Raw genomic sequence first — 26,016 nt, forward strand, 5'->3', positions numbered from 1 at the left:
TCAGTGCTGTGTCGCCGAAACTGTACGAATTTTGAAAAGAAATATGGGTCGTGATAGAGCACCCACCGAAGGAGCTATACGCAAATTGGTGAGGAAAGTTCGTGAGAAAGGGATGTTAGTGGATGACATTATATTACGACTGTTTTGAGTGAAATTGGCGCCGAGGTAGTCCAAAATGTCATTAATAATTGGGGTGACCGAATGGCATACTGTAAGGCCAGTAGAGGGAGCCACATGAACGAAATCGTTTTTCATTCTTGACGCGGATACTTTTAGCTTCACAACAACAAAAAAATTAATAAAAAATATCAATGTATGCTCATTTGATCGCATTTTTAAAAACGTACCAATAGATGGCCCACCCTGTATAATGCACGCGACACAAATATAGCAAAGGAAAGAGAAAAAAGGGGAATAGTATAATTGACACAGCTTGGCATAGCATTTGTGGATGTGAACGATCGCTTTTTAATCGTTTTATAAGTACAAAGGCAGACGTGGCCAACGAGAGATGAAAAGCGGGTAGGTATGAGAACCTGCCGCACTTACCGCACTACAATCTGATTGATATCAAATATTTACATGTACAATGGAATCGCGTTATTCCGATTGTATTATCTTGCGCTGCGACATTTGTCGATGGCTTTAATTAGTAAAAATATCCGCGCGATAATAAGAGCGCGAGATGACATGATATATTTTTTTCGAGTCAGATGTGTAGAACTGTGATTATCAATTATTCAATCGTGCGAAATATTTCTTTGAATAACTAAGGCGTTTAACATTCTGGCAAATGTCGTTCAAAAACACGGTACAGAGTATCTCTTCATAAATCCATCTAAAATACATGCGCGATTAAATTACACACATACGTGCGCCTACGTCATTGTGTACACATATGTATATATAATATATTATAATCTATGCCTCTAGAGATATAAATTTTTTTATAAATTAAATAAAATAATATCTCGGTACATGTAACTCCGCGGTACTATATGTAAATGAATGTGTCTTTTTAATTTTTCCAATTTTCGATTGAATTTAACTCGTAATTTACATGAAATATATTCTTTAGATTAAAATGTATGTAATGATTTGCTTGTTGGTTGACAAACGAGTCATTGAGATTAATGAGCACGTTTTTAGCACATCATTAATTCGAATTTTTACTTGAAACTATATTTAAGTAATTATGAAGTGAAGTGTCTGCGAAGAAAGAAAGAGAAAGAGATAGAATTTATGAAGTCGGGCACAGAATTTCCCTTCGTTTCTTCCCCAAGATTGAGATAACTGGATATTCATGAGTTTTGAAGAATGCATTGAAATTCCCATTGGAATCCCCTGGAAATTATTATGTAAATTTATAACGAGAGTAATTGTGTGTGATTGACGTCGGTATGGAATATTAAATCACAGTAACAATTGCAACTCGATTATCGCAAATATTGATAACGAATCTTTTCATAAACAATTGATAATACAATCCGCGTAGTGATTATTTGTTTTATTCAATTATAAATATTTGATCTTTAACTTTAACTTTAACTTACCGCGAGACAATGCGTCGCGTCGTTAAATAAAATAATTTGGAATCGCGGCAATTCTACGTGATCAATTAAAGAGATTAAAGAAATAATTTTTTTTTAATAATTTTATTTTAAATTAATTATTTTAAATCGATTCTAATAAAGGAATAAAAATTAATCGAAAATTTCGATTCTTTGTTACAAAGTCTAATGTGCAATGATAAAATAATAGAATATAATTTTACAGAAAAATTTAAAATCAGCTTTTCTTTCAATCAGCGATTTTGAGATATTTATTCTACGTCTGGTTATACATAATATATTTGAGTTTCTAGATATAAAAAAATTTATATAAAATATCGTTGTATATGAATGGCTCATGTAAATCTTGCAATTTTTGTATCTAAAAATATTTAGAAAGCTCTCTCTCTCTCTTTCTCTCTCTTTCCCCCTCCGATGAAAAAGTTTAACCGTTTGTTCACTGATAGGCAAAAATTGGAAAAATTCATAAAAAATATAGGTTTTTATAAACTGTATTCATTTGACTATGTTTTCGCTAAAATATTTCTTGACGATACCATAGAATGTTTGTTATGTCGCGTAACAACATTTACATAAACAATTTTTACGCATACTGTGATTCAAAAAGCTTATTCTACTATATTTTTATTCTATTAATATGTAAATACATATTTTAAATACATGTAAATTCTGAATCACAATAGCTTCACGATTAATCGCTTTCAATGATAAATTAGAAGATGTGCAAAATATTAAATTTTAAATATTTTTCTAAATATTGAACAGTAATTCCGAGCTGAAAGTCAAATTACCTAGAAATAATTTTTATATATTGAATTAAATATATTATTTTAAATCACATTAATTCAATTTATTTCAAATTGAAGAGTAAGAGATTCTTCCCGGAAATGATTAAGTTATAGTGGAAGTTCAATAAAAAAATTATTTTCTATTATTAAATTAATAACAGATCTAATATTTCCTTTGTAAATCTATTAATTACCGCAATCACATGCATTTTTATAAACTTTCGTTAAATCAAGTTTTGAGCAAACTGAACACATTAGATATAAATGCATGTTTGGTAGAAGGAGAAAACTTAAGAAATTAAATGTTGAATCTATATCTAGAAGAATAATTTACTTTAAAAAAGTAATTCCATGCCCTGGAATTAATTATTTTAAATCGATTCTAGATAAAGGAATCTAAGTTGATCGAAAATTTCGATCCTTGTCACAAAGTCTGATGTGCTTATCACTGGTATCCATAGTGTCTCCGATACGCAAATCAATATCCATTGTATCGTTGTAACATGTGTCGGATTTTCCCGGGAAATCGCGTGTATATACATGCATACGTTGCGGCTTTACACAGGAAAATTGAATCAGTGGCTCCACTTGTCGTCCAAGTTCGCAACACGCACACAAATCTCTGTGAATCCCCGGGCTGGGATCTCTTAGATTTTTCCACTGAATTGCACTTGGCTCACAGCTCCGGCAGATGGTGCCATTCGTCTGCTTAGCGATCGTTACAAACGTCCATAGGAGTCGGCGCGATGCAAAAGCGCGAATTTCGAGCGCAGATCACGTTCTTTCCGAGACATTCAGAATTGCAGAATCTGATTGATCCAATCACGAAATTCCGAGATACGTGTATAAACGCCAGGTTGATTAGGCGCGGCGCAACCGATTCCCCAGCTGATGATTCCAGCAAGAATCCATCGTTTATCTCGCGCTCTTTGGATGACCATTGGACCGCCGCTGTCACCCTAAATATAAGGGAAGGTTGCAAGTTAGAATATTAAGAGATATATCTCTTTGTAATACATGTAATTCTTACATATTATTGTGTATAGTAAAAATATTTAAAAATATCTTTACAAAATTGAAACGTCTTATCAGTAACTTTTAGATAATTCTTATATATAACTTTTGTCTTTTGAATTCTCATAGAAATCCAATATAATACTGAAAATTATTGTACAATAGTGTTTTTATTATTTAAAATAAGTAATTAATAATTACTTTCCAGTATTAAATTGTTGTAAGGGAACATAATAGTTACCCAAAAACTTATTATTATTAATATAAAAACTTGTAGCAATAATATTACAGAATATTATTGTTGTAAATTTTTATATCAATAATTACAGAATATTATTGCTATAAATTTTGATATCAATAATAATTAATTTCTAAGAAACTATAATGTTCGAAAGGTATCAAGATATTTTAATTTTCTAAAGATTTTTTAAAACATTTTTGTTATGACACAATTATATATGATTGTCAAAATAATGTGTATTATCGAAAGATGTAAATTATACGGATAATACTTTTTAATTGCTATTTTTAATCCCAAAAAACTTGATGAAAACTTGAAATGGCACGAACGACGACTTTTTTCATTTTTATAAAATCGCCAGCAAAAACTGACCTCGCAGGAATCGAATCCGCCATTCCTCCAACCGGCACAGATAAATATATGTGGAATGTGCTCGATGTAACCCGCGTTTTTATACATCGCTTCACATACAGTATTATTGATAACCGGTACTGCAACCTCCTGTAACACGGATGGCAGTGGTCCCTCTGCAAAAGTAGATAATTATATGTTTAGGTATCTATGCGATGAGTGACAATAATTTTACTTGTAGTTTAATATAAATATTTTATCATAAAACAATCGAGTTTAGTTTTTACTAATTAACACGTCATCAAATATTAACACTTCATTTGCAATCTGAGTCTTTTTTGGCACAAGCAAAGTTTTACTTTGAAATTTGTCTGAAATAAAGGAGAGCGGAGTCCGATTTCTCATTTTAAAATATCTTGTTAAAAAATTATTTGGTAATATAATAGAGACATTAAAAAGTAATCCTGAATTTTTCGATATATTTTGAAAGTCGAAAACGTTAAATTATGATCGCAGACGGAGAGCAATTAATATGAGGATATAAATTCCAAGTTGTATTGTTGCTTCACTTAATTAATTGTTGACGATGCATTTTAATACCGTCGTAAAGTCTGCCCCAGCCAGTAACATAGGCGGTACGACCAACGTAGGTTTCATCATCGTCAGGCAGGCAGATCGGCAAAACATTTGGTTGGAATGGCAGAAGAGGATCGTAGAATCGTAACAGAGCAAGATCGTATTCAAAAGTACGCGCGTCGAATTGTGGATGGCTGGCCACAATTTGCACTCTTCTCTCCTGATACCCATACGGCTCATCTTCATTCGCCAAATCGTGCTCGCCGATTCTTAACAATAGCTCGCTAGGCGGTACGCTGCAAAATATATATCAATGCATTCACTTGCTGGAAAATTCTATCTGAAAATAAAATACTGTTTGCAATCTTCTGTTGCAGTTTAAATAATAATGTCTTGCTATAAGAAAAGAAATTACATTCAACGTTGAAAAATTAAAAAGAATTCTAAAAAAGAGATTGAAACTCGATGACAACGTAAAGAAAAAAAATTCTGAAAAAAGATCGAACGTCGTGAACAGTAAAATCCAGGAAAAAAATTACGGAATTCTGGTTCTCTTTAAAGGAACGTGAAGTTTCTTATGACGTTTCTTATGATGTTCTACTTTAGGACGATATATTCATATAATCCTGGTCGCGCTTCTCAAATATATTTGATGAGAAAATGTTTATACAAGCAGAGACAATCTCTTTTCATCGCTCGGAGATATCATAAGCGTGTGCATGTTGTTGCGAGGAAACTTCACGGTGCAACGTTAAAGAACGCCGTGGATAGCATGATGAGATAATCGTGCGAGTGGAAGAAAACTTGATTATATCGCAGCCATGGCAAACACTTACCTTTCGACGCAGTGCGCCGCGGTAATAGCCCAGTTCTCGTTCAACAATGCCGCGCCGCATTTGTGCAGATATGTCTGTGATCGCCATTGACGTAATGAGATCTGCAAGGAAATTCACCAAGTAATTTGAAAATCAATCACCGCACGTGCGTTGATCGATCTACGCATTATTTTTAATAAAATGACTGTAGTTGACGTGGAAAAGTCATTATTACGATTATTTTTCTGCATAATATTTAATATAATTTATTATTGCGATTTTGTTATCGTTCGACAGTCGGATTGAACTTTAATTTTTGATGATCTCAGAAAGGTTAAATTTTATTATAATTCTTTTTAATTGATTTTTTGAAACTACGCATACCAATTATCTTCAAATAATTATCAGATTTTTGATTTATATTAAGACATTAATGTTTAAATGAAGTGTGTAAATAACTTGACAACATAGCAAAATGTTATGAAATTACGATATATCTGCTCTCCAAAACTTTTAGAGTGAACCTGACTCTAAACAGTGAAATCCCACTCCAAAGAATTTATGGAGTGTAGAGAACATAATTCTAACTAAAAATATAAATATTCGCTCATATTCGCAAAATAAAACGTAAAGAAATCAAGTCAATAATTGAGCTAACTGCAAGAAGTATACAATTAAATATATAATAAACATACAATATTTTGATTTATATTCATTTTTATACATCTTGCAGTTAGTTCGATTACCGACCTGATTTTTAATTCGATTCGACCTGAACTACAATTCTAATTGTTTTGTTGAGCTTCCTCAAGCTCACCTGCCAAGGCCATTTTCCAAAGGAACTTCGCTCACCGCCGACGATCTTAGGCTCCGGAAACATTCTTCGTCCGCACACTGCAAGAACAAACAATGTCTTGTTAAGTCGCATCAGTCCCAATTGGGCAGTCATGTTGGAGAACGGACGCGCTGTATTCGACTGGATGAACCGGTACCGTTGCGCGGATGCGTCGCTCACATAATTCTTTTGTCTGCCTGTAGGCGGAATTAGAATTTTTCTATCGACAATATTGTCTGCGTACTTGCGACACTCGGCGCGCATTTTATTGATTACGGGAAATTACTGACGTTAAAATTTACGACTATACTATTATTATTTAAATTAAGTTGTGCTATTGCAACTTAGATGATGGTAAGTTATATAATGGCATGACAAAGTAGTCAAGTCATCGATAATCCATGAATTAAAGCGTTTCCTATACTGTAAGTAATTGTACACAATGCGATTTTAACAGCTTAAATAAACTTCAGTATATATTATATGAGTATTAAAAACTAATTTAGATAAAGTATAATGATAAAGGGAAAATTTCGAAACTTACAAGAAAAGAACAGTTTTGTTAAAGTATCTAAAAATTTTACTAAATATAGATCTGAAAATAATTTCGTTAGATTGTTAAAATAATGATGTAGGTCGTTCAAACTGGTTGCTATGAATATCGAAACTTTTTGCAGCATTGCTCATGGTATTTGAATTTTTTATAATTATTTTGATGGTCTAATAAACTTATTTTCAAGTCTGTATGTAGCTAAATTTTTAGACATTTCGCATAAAATCATTCTTTCCGTGCAAGTTTGGGAAATCTGAAAATTGTGACATATCAAAATGACGAGCAAGAAAGTTAAAAAATTTTTTACGGACACAAATTTTCTTCTATATTTAGAATTGTTTTTTACATGTAAAATGTACATGTGCGAGTTTGTGTTAGGATTAATAGAGACGTCTACCTTGTCAAACGAAGAGTTTAATTAATACTAAACTTGCGATAATCCGTAAAGAAAAGATGAAAGCATCGTTATACCATCAGAAGTTGGACCATCTTCAGGATTTAACTGGGTCAAAATCGAACGGAATAACGTGAATTCCGACAGTGACCTAAATCTAAAGTTCCACATTTCACCCGTCATTTTGTTTTTAGTCCTGAGACTAGTTCTAATCGAGTAACGATTCGTTCCGGTCACCCAGTCTGGAAACGATCTAATTTCTTTTATTCGTGCACCCGCTCGTGCACGTGAAGAGCACGTCGTAATATACACCGTAATCCGTTCAACATCTAAGTATTAACCTTGTTTGTAATCCGACATATTGAGGGTCTCTATTGGTACCGGAAGTTCCATGTCGATCGTAACACTGGCAATCGTTGACAATAAAGTTGTCACCGTTGGTCTCTTTATAATGTCGGAGATGATACTGCTCTCTGTTATCGGTTTAACTGAAAATTCGAGAAGTATAATTAAAGATTAATTAATTAAATATTATTGCATTCGCAGTAAAAAGCGACATAATTTTCCGTGGAAAATTTATATAAAATTGAAATTGAAATTATATTGTATTTATATACAATTGAATGTGTTGTTGCAAGAAGGTCCAACAGAAGGAAATTTTGAAATACAGTTTCGTTGCAGTACTAAAATTTGCTAGGAACTTCTAGTTCTTTCTTGTTATTTAGACTTGTTAGAAGATATTCCTTCCAAGTTGTTGCTTCAGTTGTTCATTTGCATGATTGCATTTGTCAATTCTTGAAAGTTCTTCCATTGTAAACAAATTCGCAAATCACAGAGTGCTCACAAAGGTTACAATTAATATAGCTTACCAGAAGTCAAAGACTGAATAGGGGATTCCGTAACCGGTTCGGTCGACGACTCTTGAGTCTCCGGTAACTTTTCGGTGGTAGGCGACTGAATCATTATCCAGCCAACCGAAGTTGTTATCGGCGACCAATCAGTTTCCACTTGTTCTGCGAAGTGAACAAACACAATAAATATAAAATCTAATTATATTTTAATCGTAAATTCACGATTCTTTTCTTTTAGGGGAATCAGAAATAGATAACTTATCGTAATGATTATTTGAGAAAACAAATTAAATCAAAACTAAATAGAAAAGTAAAGCAGATATGAGCCAACGCGAATATTAATGTGTGTAATGTTCACAAATTATTTATTAATTGTAGTAAATAAGTAAAAGCATATCGTTTCGATAAGTTTGCAAATCGAATATGTTTAATTACAGTGACGAAAAAAATGTAGTTATTATAATAAAAATTATAAATATTAAAATATAAATCAAAGTGTGAAAAAAAACATTAAAAACATAAACTGGACAATATCAAATAAATCCGAAAGGGCATGTTTATGTCAAAATAAATTAATTCCAAAATTAAAAGCTCATCTACACATATCTAGTAGAATACTTTTGTGATGTATATGTAAAAATCAGAAGAATGTTTTCTTCAAGTTCGTGGACCTATGTTTCTCAGAAAATGTTAGTTTCAAGCAGATATACTATGCTAATTCAAGGCGATGCGAACCGGTTTAATTTTCCAATTTGGGTTGATTGTGAGAAGAGCGAATTCCGTTTTTTTTTTCTTGTAAGGTAGCGAAGTGAATCATAGTCATTAAAAGATAATTCGAAGTCTTGCCGCTCAACGAAATGGATAGAGATACACAAGGGAGAGATGACCGTAATTGCGTCGGTGGAAAGCCCGGGATAGCCGGTTTGTGAACCGTTAAGACATTATGACATTCTATCCCAACGACGTGTCAAAGTGCTGTGCTATTGACATGGTCCACATAATATCTCCACTTGGTTATATTTTCTAGGGTCCGAGGAATGACCTTGGCTTGCATCCACACTCGATTCATTTGGGTAGAATAAAATAACCGCTTATCGAACACAAAATATGGATGGATTGCTTATGACTTATGTAGCTCAATATAACTCAATTTTATGCTGCATGCAATTGAAATGCTATTATATTGTTTAGAGAGGTATAATATCTTTTAATGTCCTAATACTCTTAATCTGTTAATGTCTTTTATAATCTTTATATTGTTTTTGTCATTAAGAGTCCTTTCTATTATTTAATATTATTTAATTTCATCTCTTAAACGTATTTTTTTAATAAAAATTATAATAGTGTATTTTTTAAATAATTCTTCAAGTTCAATAATTTATTACACATTATTGTGGACATTTGAGTAATTCCAAAAATGTCGATTTTTAAAAATGTTTCCAAACTTTTTGCCTGGATTATATATTGTATTTTGAAAGCAATGGACTATTCTTTTGAATAGTAGGATGATATTAAAATTGAAAATATTGTAAATTATAAATTTACAAATAAATATTGAAAAAGGCAAAGAACAAATACATACGAAAAGTAAGATTATTTTAATTTATATTTAATTTTTTTTACTCGGTAACAAATTGTGGTGGAGTATTAATGTCACTTTACAATGGGCAGTCACGAATCTTACATCGTCCGCTCCCATCGTCAGCATCGACCCTTCGAAGAATTAGGAAACGTGATTAGCAGTCTTATTCGTTCTGTGCCTGTATGCTAATCGGTGAAATTAAAGAAAACGGACGTTCATTGTGTAACGTGACGCCCTTGTCGTCAGTAGAAAATCATGATAGCGATTCACTGTACGGCATGGCACGCTGTGTGCATCAAAACGTTGGGAATTGTGAAAACCCGTTGACGGATTGCTAATGTAAATTTAATGTCTTTTGCTTTCGCCTTTCGTTTCAGATTAACGATAGTAATCATTAAAAATTTAAAATTTTTCTGCTTTTATTGCTGTGAGAGTCATTGTCGGAAATAATTAATATGTTACCATTAATATTACAGTTGAATATAACAGTTAAAATAAGCTGTTAATTATCCAGTTGGAATTGATAAAGTTATTATATTGTGATAAAAAAAGAGAACCAAAAAATAATTAACTTTATTCACCTGACGATGAAGCTACCGTTGATGTTGACGTTAACGTTAACGTCGACGTTGACGTCGACGTTGAAGTTGGCATTGGCGTTGACGACGTTGATGTTGATGTTGACGAAATTGTTTTGTTGGACGCCTTTGTAGAAACTTCATCAGAGTTGGAGCTCCACGTTACCAATCCTGGCGAGTAAGTAGTCAACGGGATCTCCTCGAGGGTGTGATTAACATTCTGATCCTTGATAGGAGTTACGTGGGTCGAGGTGCTCTCGTTTCTAACGGTAAACGTGGATATCGAACTCGAGATGCTTGTAGTAACCTCCACGATACTGGACGTGTTCACGGGAAGTTTCGTCAAGGGTGTTGGTTTCGTCGTGCTGGGTCTTGGTTTTGTAACACTAACCGTTGAACCTACAGTTGATGATAATGGCTTCGATCCCTCCGTGGTCGTCGTGGCGCTAGTGTATTCAGGTCTAGTGATCTTCGTCGTTGTACTAGTGGTTTTAGTAGGTTTCAGCTTCGTTGTAGTCGACAATGATGGTTTAGTCGTGACCGGTCTGTTAATTGTTGTTTTAGTTGTAGTCGATGGTCTAGCAGTGGTTGTTCTGACCGTCGATGTCGGTTTCAAGGTTGTCTTCGGCGTTGTCGTTTTAGTAGATCCTTTATGATCCAAATTCGTAGGCGTAATAGTGGTTTTCTGAATTGTATTGGTAGTTGCCGTCGTTGCAATTGATGGTTTAATTCCAGTGGAGGCTAAAGTACTTTCCGTTGCTCGATCTGCACTTGTACTGAAAGATCCATTGCTGAATGAGCCAGAGGTTGAATGAGGCTTAGTTATCGCCGGTAAAGTGGTACCGAAACTGGAATTTGTAAGAGGCTTCGTTGAAGTTGAAGGTCTCTTTGTCAACGTAGTGGGTTTCTTCGTAGTCACCACTGGGCGTTTTGTTGTCACAGTGGTACTAGGTCTCTTAGTGCTAGGCTTTCTCGTAGTCGTCTGATTTAATGGTTTAATCGACGTCGTATTTCTTGGTGGGAATCTGGTTGAAGGCACCACTTTTTGCGTGGTAACCGTGAGAACGTTCTTTATCGTAGTCGTCGTCGATTCATGTTGAACAATCGGTCGAGCAGTAGAAGAGAATGGTTTCTGAGAGGTCTGCACCGTAGGTTTTTGCACTGTTATCATTGAGATAGGTTTCTTCGCGGTTGTTTCCGATGTAATAGTCGTCAGTTTCGTTAAATTTAGAGTGCTAGGTCGATAGGTAGAATCCAAAATGGTCGGTTTTGTAGGTTGTCTCGTTATACTTGGCGATATATTTGCTGGAATATTTACAGTATTGTTGGTTGCCTTCAACGTGGCTTCCGTGCTAGATCCGGCAGCGTTTTGCACGGTTTGGAATGTCGAGAGGCGAGTAGTCTGCGTAGTCATTTCTATTGTTGTGATTGGCTTCTTTGTCACGAACTTCGTCGTGTCTCTCATCGTATTTGCTGAAGTCTGTGTGCTTTGCGTATTCAAAAATCCAGATATTGTCTACAAAATTATTAAATTATTATTAAATTAATTATTAAATTAATTATTATTGTAGATGGCAATGTAGTAGAATCAGTAAATTAATTCTTTTAAAAGCAACATTGACTGACTAATAGAATTAACTTATCTTTAATTAATTAAAAAGATTATTTTGTTTATAGTAGTTTTCTATAAAGGAAATGAAATTTTTGTGATGCAGAGCACGTGGCATATATTTTAAATACAATTTATCTTAAATAAAGATTATCACTCCTATACACATTTTGTTAATTAAATCGAACATTTTTATTCAGCGATTTGCCAATTTAATATGCCAATTGTTATACATACATATATATATATATGTCTAAAAAAATTACAATATTCCTGCATGTTTATAAGTTACACATATTACTTGCTGATCATTAAGCGCTTTAATGCAAAACTTTCTTTAATCCTGCATGAATCAATTGTGAGATCACACGAGCTACTGTATTTATCTCGATGACCTCATTCAGAGAAAGTTATTACATATCCGAATGAGTTGAGAAAACACGTCTCATTTCTTTTCACGTATTGTAATTCCAAACTACCGTTTTTTACCATTATTCATTGTCGTCTAAAATCTTATTTCTTTTTTTAAAACTAAAGTTTACAAAATAAGATGGAGTATCACATATTATCTTAAAGAAAAAGCAAGCGTGAATTATTTATTATTAATCCACGTTTATTTTATCAAACATTAAGTTCACTGTGGATGATTTGACAGGCTATAGTTATACGCGAAGGACATTACTTCAATTCCATCGAACCGACTCTAGGAACTCCAGCTGTCACACCGCTCATTTCTACTGACACATGGCGAAACGTGCTAAGCCAGCTCGCTGCTTCATTAGCGATCGTCTACTTGCCGTGATTTGTGAAGCCTCGACTGGTTTCTTTTCATCGGTCGGCTTGGGCTTCGTGAAGTACTCCGGTATGCCGCTACTCCCGGTAGGCCTGTGGGTCGTGATAAACGGCCTTGACGCTGGCGGGCCATCATCGATGCTGTTGTCTTGCGGAAAGATGTCCGGCTCGTCGTCAATCTTGCAGCAGCTACCGAAGTAGAAACGATCGATACAGGTACCAAGATGCGTGCCATTTGCTTTCGCACAAGTAAACGCAAACATGCACACACCGGTCTCACCGCTCCTGCGTGACACGCAGGGCAAGTGTCTGATATTTCTTCCCGTGCCTGTAAGAACGAAGAAATACCATCATTACGTTCATCTATGACAAGCCGATTTCCGACTAATTCCATTAAACGTTTTTTTGTTCTGGACGAGTTATTTTAACTCTTCGATGCCACATTATACCGTTTTGCCATAAATACAATACGATATGTGTGTATTTACATTACATTATATATCCAACTCAACTTTGATTGCTTATAATTTTCAAAAATAAATATATTCACAATAAACAACAAACTAAACATAACATCAATTTTTTGTTTATTATCAATATTTACAATTTGAAATTATTTTACACTCCAGAATGTAACTATTATGTAACACGTGTAATTATATTACACTTATTGTTGAGTATAAAATTGTAACACATTGATGTTATTATTTTCAATTAGTATTTATTTGGCTGTAACAAATTTGTTTTCAATCTAAATGCCAGATATTAATAAATGCAACAATATCGAGCAAATATATGTATATATCTTTATTTATTTTTTTATTAATAAAAAAAGTTATAAGCAATTGAAGTAAACAAGAGTTTAAAAAAATCATTTTTTTTTAAATCGAATATAATCGAGAATTGCATTGAAGGGTTATAAATATTATTTATATGTGCTGTTTCTAAAATGCCATTTAATTCTTGCACTTGCGTGCTCAGAATCGTATTAATATCTTTTTACACAATAGTCTTTTCTCTCTAATGCTTCATAAACATGATTCGCTGGAACTTGCCGTCACGATATCTCATACTTGATTTGATGATTTTCTCAGGCGATAGATCAGAATTCTTCCGTTCGAAAGATTATCTCACACGTTAATGCGAAAGTAAAGATTTCTTTACCACACAGGGAGAAAAACTTCTATAAAATAAAATATACACGAAGTGATGCCGCAAGATGTAATTCTTCCCCGGAATGGCCGTCAACGGTGGTTAGATAAATGCTTCCGTGTTTTCTGATCTCCACTGAGAAGTATATATCAACCTTCACCCGGTGTCTATAACTGTTCATTCACGATGTACGTTCTACATTCCTGCCCGTAACACTTTGCTCTCATATCGTCAACGTATCTGTTTATAATTCTCTCTTAATGATCTTGATTCAACTGCGATTCTTATCGCGAATGATAGGAGACGTGAGATAATTATGTAATTGATTCATATATCGAAAATATGACGAATAGTTCGGTAAGGGCCAATATCAAACGGATAAGCGGATAAGGATAAAATGATAACTGTGATATTTTATCAATATGGAAATTGTTAGCTCGTTGACAATATTTATCAAATTTGTTACATGTCTACAGATATCATCTGTATTGAATCTATTGGATCTTAAAACAGTTGTTGCTATCGGTAAAAAATTGAAGATCACATATGCATTAATCAGATAACAGAAATCTTTTCTGGGTCTTTAGCGCATTATATGTTGACAGAACGGAAAGTGGATAAACAAACAGATGTCACGTAAAATTTTTAAAAAGTCGCGAATATCAGAGGCGTATAACGGAATGACAGAAGTCTGCTTTGACAATGATTCATACGGTCGTGCGATACAGTTAGCTACGAAAGACGCAGTGCGCATCAGAGGAAGATAAAGAAACATGCTCTTCGCTCCGAAATAACACATGAACTTTTGGCCAAAAACGGATAATATTATTGCATCAAGACTATAGAGAATACATAAAAAATGGTGCAGTAGCAATTTAAATTAAACAAATTAATCAATTTTTTAAAGAATGAAATAAAATGTGCAGTTCATCGACGTTATACGAGCAAAGATCAGAGTAAGAAGATGTCATAAGTAAGAAGATGCGCAACTCGCGTGCAACAAACGTCATCTTTGATCATTAAAAATTTTAATTGGGTCATAATTCTCATTGAAAACGATCTTCAATTTGAATTCTTTCATGATTTTAAATCAACCATCAATTGTAAAATGCTAATGCGTGTACGCTGGCTACATAAAGCGTATGCCGCATTATATCGGGGAACGAACGAATTGATGTCAGGCGAGGCGAAGCATCTCGGTACCGTTAAGTTTCAATGTATGGGCTAGTTGCCCGACCCAAATGTGGGTCACAGTCATAGCCTAATGTAACAGCCCGTTTCCCTCTAAGACACCTCACATCCTCTCTCTCTCTCTCTCTCTCTCTCTCTCTCTCTCTCTCTCTTTGTCTGCCTCTGCCACCACTTTTTTTCTCTTTCTTTTTCTTTGAGGTCTTTGATCTAACGAAATTGCCGTAAACATTCCAGGGTGCTCTGACTTGATATGATTAAACGATCATACTTGACCCGAGATGCTTGGATGGATCAGGCGTGTTCTCAATATAAACATGGAAAATCTTTGAACGGTATTCCCAGTATACTCTGTGTACACCGTGCCAAAGAAAGTGACAGATTACTTAGCGTGGTGAACGCGAGACTTTACGTTGTTAAGTTAACGCTACAAGTTTAGACGAGAGGATGAAGGAAAGAGATAGAGAGATTTTATGATATAAAATGGAAATTGAGGATGTCTATCACGAAATTAAACGTCCAATTGAGATTTGCGTTTTATCTTAATAGGCAAGTTACTTAATATGCGAAATAATCAGTAGTAGCAAGAATGACAGTGACATACAACAGACAGACTGATGTATAGTAGTTGTGTACTTTAAACTGGCACGAATAGATCGTTAAAGCGTCATAGTTTTTCAGCGACTGTTTACTTTCTTTTGCCGGCTTGTCGGGTCGACCGACGTTTCGTGGCTAGTGAAAATCAACCGTAAAATTGTTTGCGGTCCCAGTGCTTGCGGTACCGGGTCAGTTGGTCAGGCTTACTCGCCCAAAAAGTTTTGAACGCCCGGTCACCTTTCCGTGTAGAAAATATGTGCTGGCGGAAGTGACACGTTAGTTAGTCAGCATGAAAGAAAGTTGACGAAGCCTTTATGTAGCTGATGGAATTTCAAGCGGTGCCAGATCATACGGGAGTGCGTAGGCGTGTGTGCGTGTGTGCGTAAGTGTACGCCCACGCGAAAAATTTCACTCGCGGCATAGTTCATTGTAGGAAAGTGCTTTATCTGATCGTGACAAACGTCACTCGGGTACGGAAGTTTCGCGTGATCGCAAAGAAGAAAATCATCGAAAAGATCTATATCACCATATTATCATACGATTGTTGTAGAAATGACATCGTAAAATTGAGTTTATATGAGAAGAGATTAAATGTATTGCGTATGAGCATATTAATTGGACACAATATAGCACGGAATAAACAGTTTTGCTGAAATATCTAAAACTTTAAGTACATATATTATATGATCTGATAATGTCTTTGAATTACAATGCAGAATGCTTAACATGAGCAAAAATACGCCGTAAAAAGTTTTGACATTTTAGCAACCAGTTTGAGAGCATTTTACATAATTATTTTGATTATCCAACAAAATTATTAGGTGTTGGAATTAATTCGTAGCGTTTTTTAATGAAAGAATGTTATTTATTTCACATGAGCATTAAAAAATACATTAATGAAAGTACTTCCCATCACTTGTAAAACGCTACGAATTAATTCCAACACCTAATAGATTTGTATCTAGTTAAATTTTTAAATATTTCAATGAAATTCTTCTTCCCATGTATGAAAGGTAATGATTCGCGAACAATCATCTCGATTTGTGCCACCTAATGAAAACGATCACACGAAAATCGATCGAATCGGGGGAACAGGAACAGAAAAATCACTGTAAGTCACGCGGCTCGATGACCGTGATTGACCCACTTCTACAGAAAACTGACCAGTCCGCCCACGTTCCATTCGAACGTGAATTCAAGGTAGGTTCAATGCCGCTGCATGGAGACGGGCGAGCGCTTACGCACACGCGTAGATCGGACATCACTGTGCCGGTTACTGGTATTTGTGTTCCGATCCGTTACTCAGCTGACATACGAGGAAAATGCAACGAGCGTGAAAGAGCGGGACGAGCACAGATATGTTGTCAGTCTGTAAGAAATCAACATTCTTCACAACTGGATCGTCGTTTTTAATTTATAAATCTGCATATTTTGCAATGCCGATTGTAGAAAAACTGGGAGAAATGTTGATATAAAATAATTTTCTTTTATTATAAAGAATTATTATAAGGAATTCCTAAACAAGAAATATGTTTTTGAATTTAAATCGGTAAATACCGTTTGCATTGTTTACGTTGAGATTGTCGTTCAAAAATATAATACAGATCAAAGATATTAACAGATCCGCAACTTTAAGCAGTGTCTTAATATTGTCTGCAATAAATGAGCCTCATCGTAGGAGGCATAATTTTGAAAGAACACGGTAAGTTTTGGTCGGTTACTTCGGTTACGTTCACGATTATAGCTAATTAAAACTACTTATAATCGGAGGTCGATATGCCGAAGGCACCATGCAATTTCCGTAAGACGACGTAACGGCAATTTGATTGAATTACGATCATTAAACACCGTGTATTACTGTAGAGAAACTCTCCAAACTGCATCGATGCTATCTAGAAGAAAACTATTGATACTCTTCCCGCGAATAATAGAGCGAACTGAAGTACTTACTTCCCGGTTGAAATTGAGGAACGTAGATCGGGCTGGCGATAACAATAGTATAGATCAACACATTGCCGATGATAACAGTGGACCAGGCCTGTTTCCGCCGGTTACACATCTGAAATGCAGAAAACCGGAAGAAATTAGGTTGACTTTCTAGAGAAGCTAATCTTTTTCTTCTTATTTTGAAATTCGATCGTTGTTCAGTAAATTGCGGATGACGAGAATCAATACTTATGAAATATAATATAATACTTTTTATAATAAAATATAAAGTCAAAAATAAGTAAACAATTTTAAATTATGAGTTGAAAAATTTATTACGTTTTTGTCAGACAATGTCCGCCCGACTGTTTTCCCTCATTTTCCTACACTGTTAAATTTATAATTTGTCAAATTTAATTTAATGTGAGTTGCCGGCACTGCTCCTACTTAATTACATCGTTATTTTATACTAAAACAATAGTTATATTTGACACTATAGATTTAACAGTGTAAATCAGTTATTTTTCTCGAAATAATCTCCTTACCTTTCTTGAATAATCAAACACAATATTATCGAAGAAACGTTTTGGCGAGATCGTAGGCAATGAATGTTTTTGTGCAAATCGAACCATGTATATCTCATATATATCTTGCCTGCTTTCATATATGTATACAAAATAAGAATGTATATGTATATGTATGTTTTGTGTAGTACCTGCGTGCGCACAGGCATACATATGGGAGATTATTGGACAGCTGTGAAAGACGTTATAAATCGAAATATATACAAATTGTTTGGAAAATAATGATAAATTTTTTACATAAGGGTAGAATGGACTAAACTGAGAAAAAAAGTTCTCTATCATTTTATAATTTTAGCAATAGTTACTAAGATATTAATTACTAAAAATTGTCGAAAATTGGTCTTCAATAATTTTTTATTCAAATACTGTCAACTTTACAGAAAAACTGCGGAAAATAAAAATTGTTTATTTTCTTCTCATAGAACTCTAAAAATTTTTTTAAAATTTTTTATCAACTTTTTAGGACTGCACTTTCTTATTTTTAGCAATGAGAAAATACGGTATTAAAAAATTCTGAAAAAATTCTCAGAACTTTATGAGAAGAAAATAAACAATTTTTGTCTCTTGCAGTTTTTCTGTAAAGTTGATAGTATTTGAGTAAAAAATTATTGAAGATCAATTTCCGACAACCTTTAGCAATTAATATCTTATTATTAACTATTGCTAAAATCGTAAAATGTAAAGAAAAATTTTTCTTCTCAGTTTTTAGTCCATTCTATGGATTATCCTATGCGAAAGATTTATCATTATTTTTCAAACACCCTGTATATATGTATATTTGTATGTATTTCAAAACGAAGAGTTTCTGCAAATATATACAGTGAATGTAAAAAGTATTTGTGCAGAAAAAATATATTTTAAAGAAATCTTATTTTCAAGAAAAGTGAACATTAATTAGTAATTTATTAATAATGAAAATAGAATGTATTAATTATAATTGTAATTACAATTAGTTCCAATAGTTACATTACAAAATGTTAAATTATTATTCAAATTAAAAGAAACACGAATACTGTTGTACAATTAAATAATATAATTCTTCATATTAAAATAATATTTGGTTTATATATATTTTTTTGTTTTTAATAATTCTAAGAAACATACTATCTATTGTATTTATAACTAAATTTTAATTGACGTTTATTTTTTAATAAACAACAATTTTTTATAAAAATCTGTGTGCATATTTTTTGCACATATTATAATATAATTTGTAGGATAGTGGCAATGCACTCGCCATTATTATCGCTATTTATGGTGGCTTTTCTTGGTGGCTTTTGATTATTATTCTTTCTCAAAGTAGCAAGAAAAACAAAGTTTCTCAAGATTCCAATTTCTTAATGATCTAATCTTAATCTTACACGAAGCGTAATTAATAATTCACCCAAAACTTACAAAATAGATCCATTTACGAGTAATTAATTTAGACAATATCTGTGACATTCGCGGCGTGACGATTAATCTGGGAAGGTTCGCACAAAGAACAGACGGAGTGAAGAAGAGAAGACTCTCTGTCTGAATGTAATTACATGATGTAATAGCATTTAATTATAGTGAGACGTCAGTATGCTCGCGTGTCTACGCTTTAACGTTCTTAACAGCGACGCGATTCGTAACGACTCGTTTCAATTCGGCCGGATGCTGTTTAGTCGAGCCACTTTCGACCAGCATGTCATTTACATCTCTTATAATTACGGCGATAGTTTCAGTACGTATTAATGCCCTCGACTTCAGAAGGATATTAAAACACTTGACGGATCATCATCTCTCGTTACCCTGAAGGATGTAGCTCATTTATCTTTCACGATAAAAAGAACAAATGGTAACACAAATGGTTCGACTACACGTCATAGGCATCAAGCCAAGTATAATATGCTTCTATGATGCAGAACTAAACATGAACGTTATATATCATTAATTGTGATTATTTGATGATTAAACACGATTCTTTGTAACGGCATGTTCACATTCTGTTGTACCTCCAAAGTTGTAAAAACTGTTAATGAATAAATGATAAGGCAGAACCAATTGCTCATCGTGCATGAAATTATATTCTGGATCAATAATTCAGGTTCCCTCGCCTCCGCCCCCCCCCCCTCCTCTCTTTCTCTTTTGTGCTTTATTTATCTGTATAACACATTTTAAATATAACTAAGTATATATATATATATACACATATGTCTACTATATGATTCTTTGAAAACTGAGAATTACAGACACAGATTATTGTTTCACAGATTATTGTTGCATAACGTAATTTGCTTTTTATCCTTTTTGTAATTAGACAAACGGACAGAATTATCCCTTAAAATTTACTTCGAATATATAGTGGTTGTAGTTCAGTACAATATTTTAAAGATTTTTACCATGCACTTTAGTAAAATTAATCAAACTTATTATATATTTTATTGTTGTTTTATTAATGAATGAGAGATATTTACATAAAATTTTTCGAAATATGTTGTCTTAGGATTTTGTTGTTTTAGGACAAATATTTTCAAGGTAAACTCTAAGAAAAAATTCTCTCTGTGCAGGATTTGTTGAAAATCCTAGTAGAAAAAAAGAAATTTAACGGAATGTACAACTTATTGTGAGCTGCACGATGTTTAATAATTTTAAAATTACACGAGCCAGTAGTTTTTTCACAATTTGGGCTTGACAAAAGACGGCCTCGATTCGGTCAACGATCGCTTCACAAAAAAGGTCCATTTCATAGATACATTCGATAAGTGTGTCATCGATTGAAGATTGAAGAAGCGAAGAAAGAAATTTTAGAATTCATCGGGAAAAATATTCTTCTTCAGTTGATTCATTTTCTGAATCATGAAATCGATATTGAGTTTTTGTTTTCAATCTCTAAATTCCTAGAATTTTACATCTTTTTCTTCTTAGCCGTCATCTTAAGATTAATTATTTGGTCACCGGCGATGTGATAATTATTCGATAAACTTAGCCGTACAATTCGCGCGAATCGGGTTACAGTTATTCAAAGGTAGGAATTTGGATGTAACGTTATACTTCGCCGATGACGTAATAGCGGTAATCATCTATCGATGAACAAGTCAATTTAATGATTGTTTACTTTTATTTAGCAAAACATATATATACTAATAATTTAATAAAATTGTTTTATTTAATAAAATTTATTAACTGTTCTGTAATTAGTTAATATATTTCACTAAATAATTAGGTTGAGGTTAAATTAATTAATTTTGAATTAACTAAGTTAAATTAAAATGTATTAACTTTTTAACTTTATTACTTAACTTTTAACTAATTAATTAGTTATTACCCCACCTTCTTGTTATAAATAATAAAATTGTCTTTTCTTTTCGCTTGTAAAGTTCGAGCATGTAAGTCTGACGATGTCCGTGCTAATTGACTAGAACGAAGCATACATAATTCGACGAAGTGCTGGGCGAGTTTCAATCGATTCGTTGAATATGTTTAATTGTTAAATACATTAAACTTTCTCCTTATAAGTTAAATCATTCATGAATACCATTTGTACACTTTGTATACAAATTTTTGACTCGAAAACCACAATAAAAACATGCATATTATCATGTTTTACAGAATAAACAGTCGGTTATTTAAAAATTAAGTTCAATTAAATTTTTATGATTTTTTATTATTTTATATTAATAATATATATTGTAAAATAATATTATTATGACTTATTCTTTCGATTTCCATTCTTACTTTTACCAATTCTTAGTTTTTAAGACGCACTTTGCCACACGAAATCTAAGTATTCTTTTCTTGCATTAGTTAATTGCTCCTTCAGACATTTATGGAATTGCTCTCCTTCGCATAACAAAAAATTGCACATCCGCCGACAATAGCATGTCTTAATTGGCGGACGAAAGCGACGAGAACGCACGTGCGTGGCGTATACGCGAGCAGAAAAAGCTTTTGTCGTAACGTAGCACTCGCGCAGTAACGGTACCTGCCACTTTCATTTGTACTCACGTATCTAATGCGATGCGCACATGTGGGTTGGCGCCGAGATACACTCTACGCTCAAATAAAACCGTAAGTCTTAATCTTAAGCGCTGCGAGCTCCGTGCTCCGCATTAAATAATTTCTTTTCAATGGATATATAATATAGCTACGACCACATCAGATGTGGCAGCGCAAAACCAGAAAGTTCAAACGATGTCAGTATCCTTTAGCTACCATCCGTGAAAATTATTCAAGAACATTACGAAATCATTTGAAATACTCATAAGCCCGCTATCTTAATCGAGATTTCACGAGGGATCGATTTAAGAAACTATTATTTTTCTATTCAATCTCTCTAAATCGCTTCACGTATTGATTTTTAATTCTTTGGAACACATTGACGATGGGTTTATTGAACCAATTCAATTATAAATATTCTCTTTGTCAAAAATGACGAACAGTTTAATCTTCTTACATCTCAAAATTTGAATTATTTTTATTAAAATACACTTAGTATTTTGTGTCATTTTGATTCCTTGAAGTTATTTAGTGCCCTTTAATTTACACAGTTAAACGTTAACATTTAAATCTGGATCTTGCAGATGCAGTGTCAGTATCTGGGAAGAGTCTGGTTGCAATTGGAACTCTAGTGGAAAATGGACAAATCAATTTCTAGTGAATTAAATTATTTGTTATAATTTTAGGTTACATTCAAAAACGTCCTCTTCGAAAAAAAATTTTACTCGAAATAATTAGTATACGTATATTATATTACGTCGAGTATTTTTCTCAGAGAGGAATTTTGGAATGTAGCTCTAACAGAAATAAATAGATATTCTATCATGATAAATTTATGAATTAAAGTTCTAAATGGGAGGCAACAGCGATAGGGATAAAAACAATAATAACGATAACAATAGGAACAAAGGAATCCAACATACGGGAATGCATATGCTAATACACAATATTAGGAAACATGGAATAAGGCAACAGCGATAAATTTCCGACGTTGGAATTCTGTGTCTATTGCTTTATCTATAGCCTACCAATCAGCGTTCAGATTTTTTCTGTTATAACTTTGAAGTAGATGGAAGAATATACTATAGTCTATATACGAGATCAGATTGGTTGGCATTTTTATTTCTTTCGCATTGTGCAACGGGAGGTGACAATTATATTGTATATCACTATTTTTATAACATTTCTATTGCTATTCTTACAACTGTTGCCTCGCATTGTGTTTAGGACTTTGGTTCATTCCCTTACAACCAGAAATTTTTCTCATGTATATGTTATAAATTTTAGCACTAACTCTAAAGAGTTAATGTATTACAAATATTTCAAGAAAAACAACGCATGTTATATATCAACGTTAATTTATATCGTTCTAAAGAAGCATTTAATGACTGTCTCGAAATAAACAGATTCGAAGAATACTAGAATTTTCTCGGGGTAAACTCTCATGAATTATGCATGAAACTGCGTAAAATCGGGACATTAGTTTACACACATACGCTCGCCTGGCCACGTACAAATGAAATTCAGTTGAAATGAGCTAATATACCGCTATCCTAAGAAACATGCGGCTAACTTCGACAACGGATTTGCAATATGTCCCGCTCGTCGATACATGCCACAACTGTATACATACATAAACCCCTGGATTGATTATTCGCAATAAACCGTGTTCATCAAGCGGATAATATTGGTATGTGCAGCCACCGTAGTCCGTTGTTCATATGTTTTGCTTGGCTTAAGCTTAACCAAGTGTGGTTTTCGCGTCTCTCTACTTCCGTCTTTCTTTTATTTGCTTTTTTAAAAGAGATATTATTTGTAAAATCAACCAATCTCTATATTCAATTATTGAAACTTTAATTTTTCATAAAATTTATCTTGTTAGAACAAGTAAATATTTATGTGAGAAAAAATAAATATCTAAATAGAAAGTAATAAATAATAAAGTAACAAAAGTAAATATCTAAATAAGAGTAAACAATTAGATCTGTCCGTAAATATTGTTATATATATTTAATAATTTTCCGTTGTCGTTCGTCTATATTTTTCATCTATATTTTATAAGTTCATTAATCGATTCGGAGCCGTGTTTCCACTTCGAAAAAATTAATATTAATAACTTTTTTAGTCAGAGTCTATTAAATGTTACGAAATGTCATAAAAATATTCTAAAGATTCTTTGTTGGGAAGAATTTAATGTCGTTGATCTATCAATGGTTACGAATCATCCGGCCGAAACTATAAAAAGGATTAATCGCGCCGAGTTGAAGGATCAAGGACGAAAGACCGCAGAGGAAATCATCTGTTCGTCCAAGTTCAGTACCCACCGTGACTAAGAATCCTGCGGCAGCATAGGAATCACAATCGCGCGATCAAATCGTTTAATTATCGTGAATTACCTCTGAAAGTACATTGCCCTCTTGTAAAAAACGAGACCATCGACTGTCGACCGTTGTAATCTTAACGAAGGTCACTCGCGCAAGAAAGTATGACGCTTCTTCATATCTCGAGACCTTGAGACAGACTCGTAAGCATACCTTGACTGACACCGCTCGACAGATCGCTGCTGTTGCTTCTGCTTTTGCTTGTGACGTTGCTGCAAAACTTCTTCAAAGTTGTCAAACTGTACGACGATGCATTATCTCCTTTTGATGATGTGATGGTCAAATTAAGTTTCTCGTTTACGTTCCACGAGATCACCTGGATCACCTGACGTCAATCAGACTCAAATCTCGCACCCTCGATCGCAAATCCCCGGTGAACAGCTGCGGCCACGTGGTCGAAGCCTATCGAGTGGTGTCTCCCACGCCCGGCGCCTCCCCGTTTCATCTGTGACCCTGTGACCTTCACGGGCTTTGGAGAACGCCCTTCAACAACCGATCTCCGGACATCCGCTCGGTAAACACGAGATATCATACGTCGCGTGCGACAGTCAGATTCACGACAGGGATCCGTAGATGGGAGGAAGATACCTCTCAGAATTGGCAGCCGCCGGCTCGACCTGCTCGCCACGGCTGGCACCTATCGAACTGGTTTTGCTCGGTTCACGACTTCTGGATCAACCCGATCCTGGTGTTCGCTTGTGGGCTCGCTCCCCCTGCACGAAGAATTGGCAGGCCACGACGACACGCATCGGCCGAGCGCGCGCGCTCGTTCGCGTCCTCGTGAGAGAGAGAAGTTAGCCCCCCACACAGGTAAGAGGTAAAGCCGAGTAGATACAAACGACGGCAAGCTAAACTGTGGGACAGCCATGGACGGTAGACCGTGTCGGGGCCGGCGCTTATCGTGCCGACGGGGACTCTAGCGTTCGGGCACTTCTCGAGGTGAGGTGGTGGCAATGACCGTTCTCTCCCGCGTTCTTCTTCGTCTCGCTCGCGCGCGAAACGTCCCGACCTGTTCCTCCTTCTTCTCGGCCCCTTTTCCATCAACCTGTTGCGGAGGTTCCCTCTTCTGCCTCCAGCATTACCACCACTACCATCACCTCCACAACCACCTAGACTTGAGCATCGTCACTGTAGTTAGCTTCCTTTCCTGCTCGTGTGTTTCCCTCACCCTTGGTTGCTTCTCTCGATTTCCCCACTACGACCTCGTTGTCATCGTAGGTCGACGACGGATGATGGCTCGTACTTCATCAATGATGTCTCCTTTAGTTCTTACATTTTTTCTTCCTATTTTTTTCACTTTTTCTTTTCGATTGTTCTTCTGATTCATCATTTTTATTAAAAGATAACAGTGTTTCTACGATCACGATTTCATATAAATAAGGGATCGTGGTTAATGATAAATCTTCGCATATTCGCAATGTAACACAATAATTGACGTAAAAAGGTTTTTCTTATTAAATATTTTTTATTTGACCAAACCCAGTCGTCTTAATCTTTTCCTAATGACTTATTCGTCATTAGACAAATAGTAATTTTATTGCTTCGTTATAATTTTATATGTTGGTAACATTATATTATGAGGATACATCTTACAGCCATTTGTCAGTACTGTCTAACGATATGCTGACATTTATCTGAGTATGTATATACTTTTGAAAAAAAATTATATAGAAGT

General features: G+C 34.3%; 2 protein-coding genes across 3 annotated transcripts in view; one reads left to right on the forward strand and one right to left on the reverse strand.

The window, feature by feature from the left end:
* NPF (neuropeptide F) overlaps positions 1-26,016 on the forward strand; it is a 61,021-nt gene that overhangs the window by 30,139 nt on the left and 4,866 nt on the right. The window lies entirely within an intron of this gene.
* Positions 445-25,190, reverse strand: Np (serine protease notopleural). 2 transcript variants are annotated; one of them, XM_011055380.2, is made up of 11 exons: positions 24,495-25,190; positions 17,438-17,546; positions 12,556-12,878; positions 10,153-11,665; positions 8,008-8,151; positions 7,480-7,626; positions 6,174-6,250; positions 5,378-5,478; positions 4,566-4,837; positions 3,987-4,141; positions 445-3,318 (listed from the first exon to the last, which is right to left on the reverse strand). In XM_011055380.2, exons 2-11 carry the CDS (start codon positions 17,544-17,546, stop codon positions 3,154-3,156), a joined length of 3,006 nt encoding a protein of 1,001 aa, XP_011053682.1. In that variant the 5' UTR covers positions 24,495-25,190; the 3' UTR covers positions 445-3,153. The 2 variants fall into 2 exon arrangements, with proteins under 2 accessions (XP_011053682.1, XP_011053683.2); XM_011055381.2 differs by lacking the exon at positions 24,495-25,190 and adding an exon at positions 17,959-18,050.

Source organism: Acromyrmex echinatior, chromosome 15, assembly GCF_024713525.1.
Source record: "Acromyrmex echinatior isolate Ae372 chromosome 15, ASM2471352v2, whole genome shotgun sequence".
NCBI classification, from domain to species: domain Eukaryota; kingdom Metazoa; phylum Arthropoda; class Insecta; order Hymenoptera; family Formicidae; genus Acromyrmex; species Acromyrmex echinatior.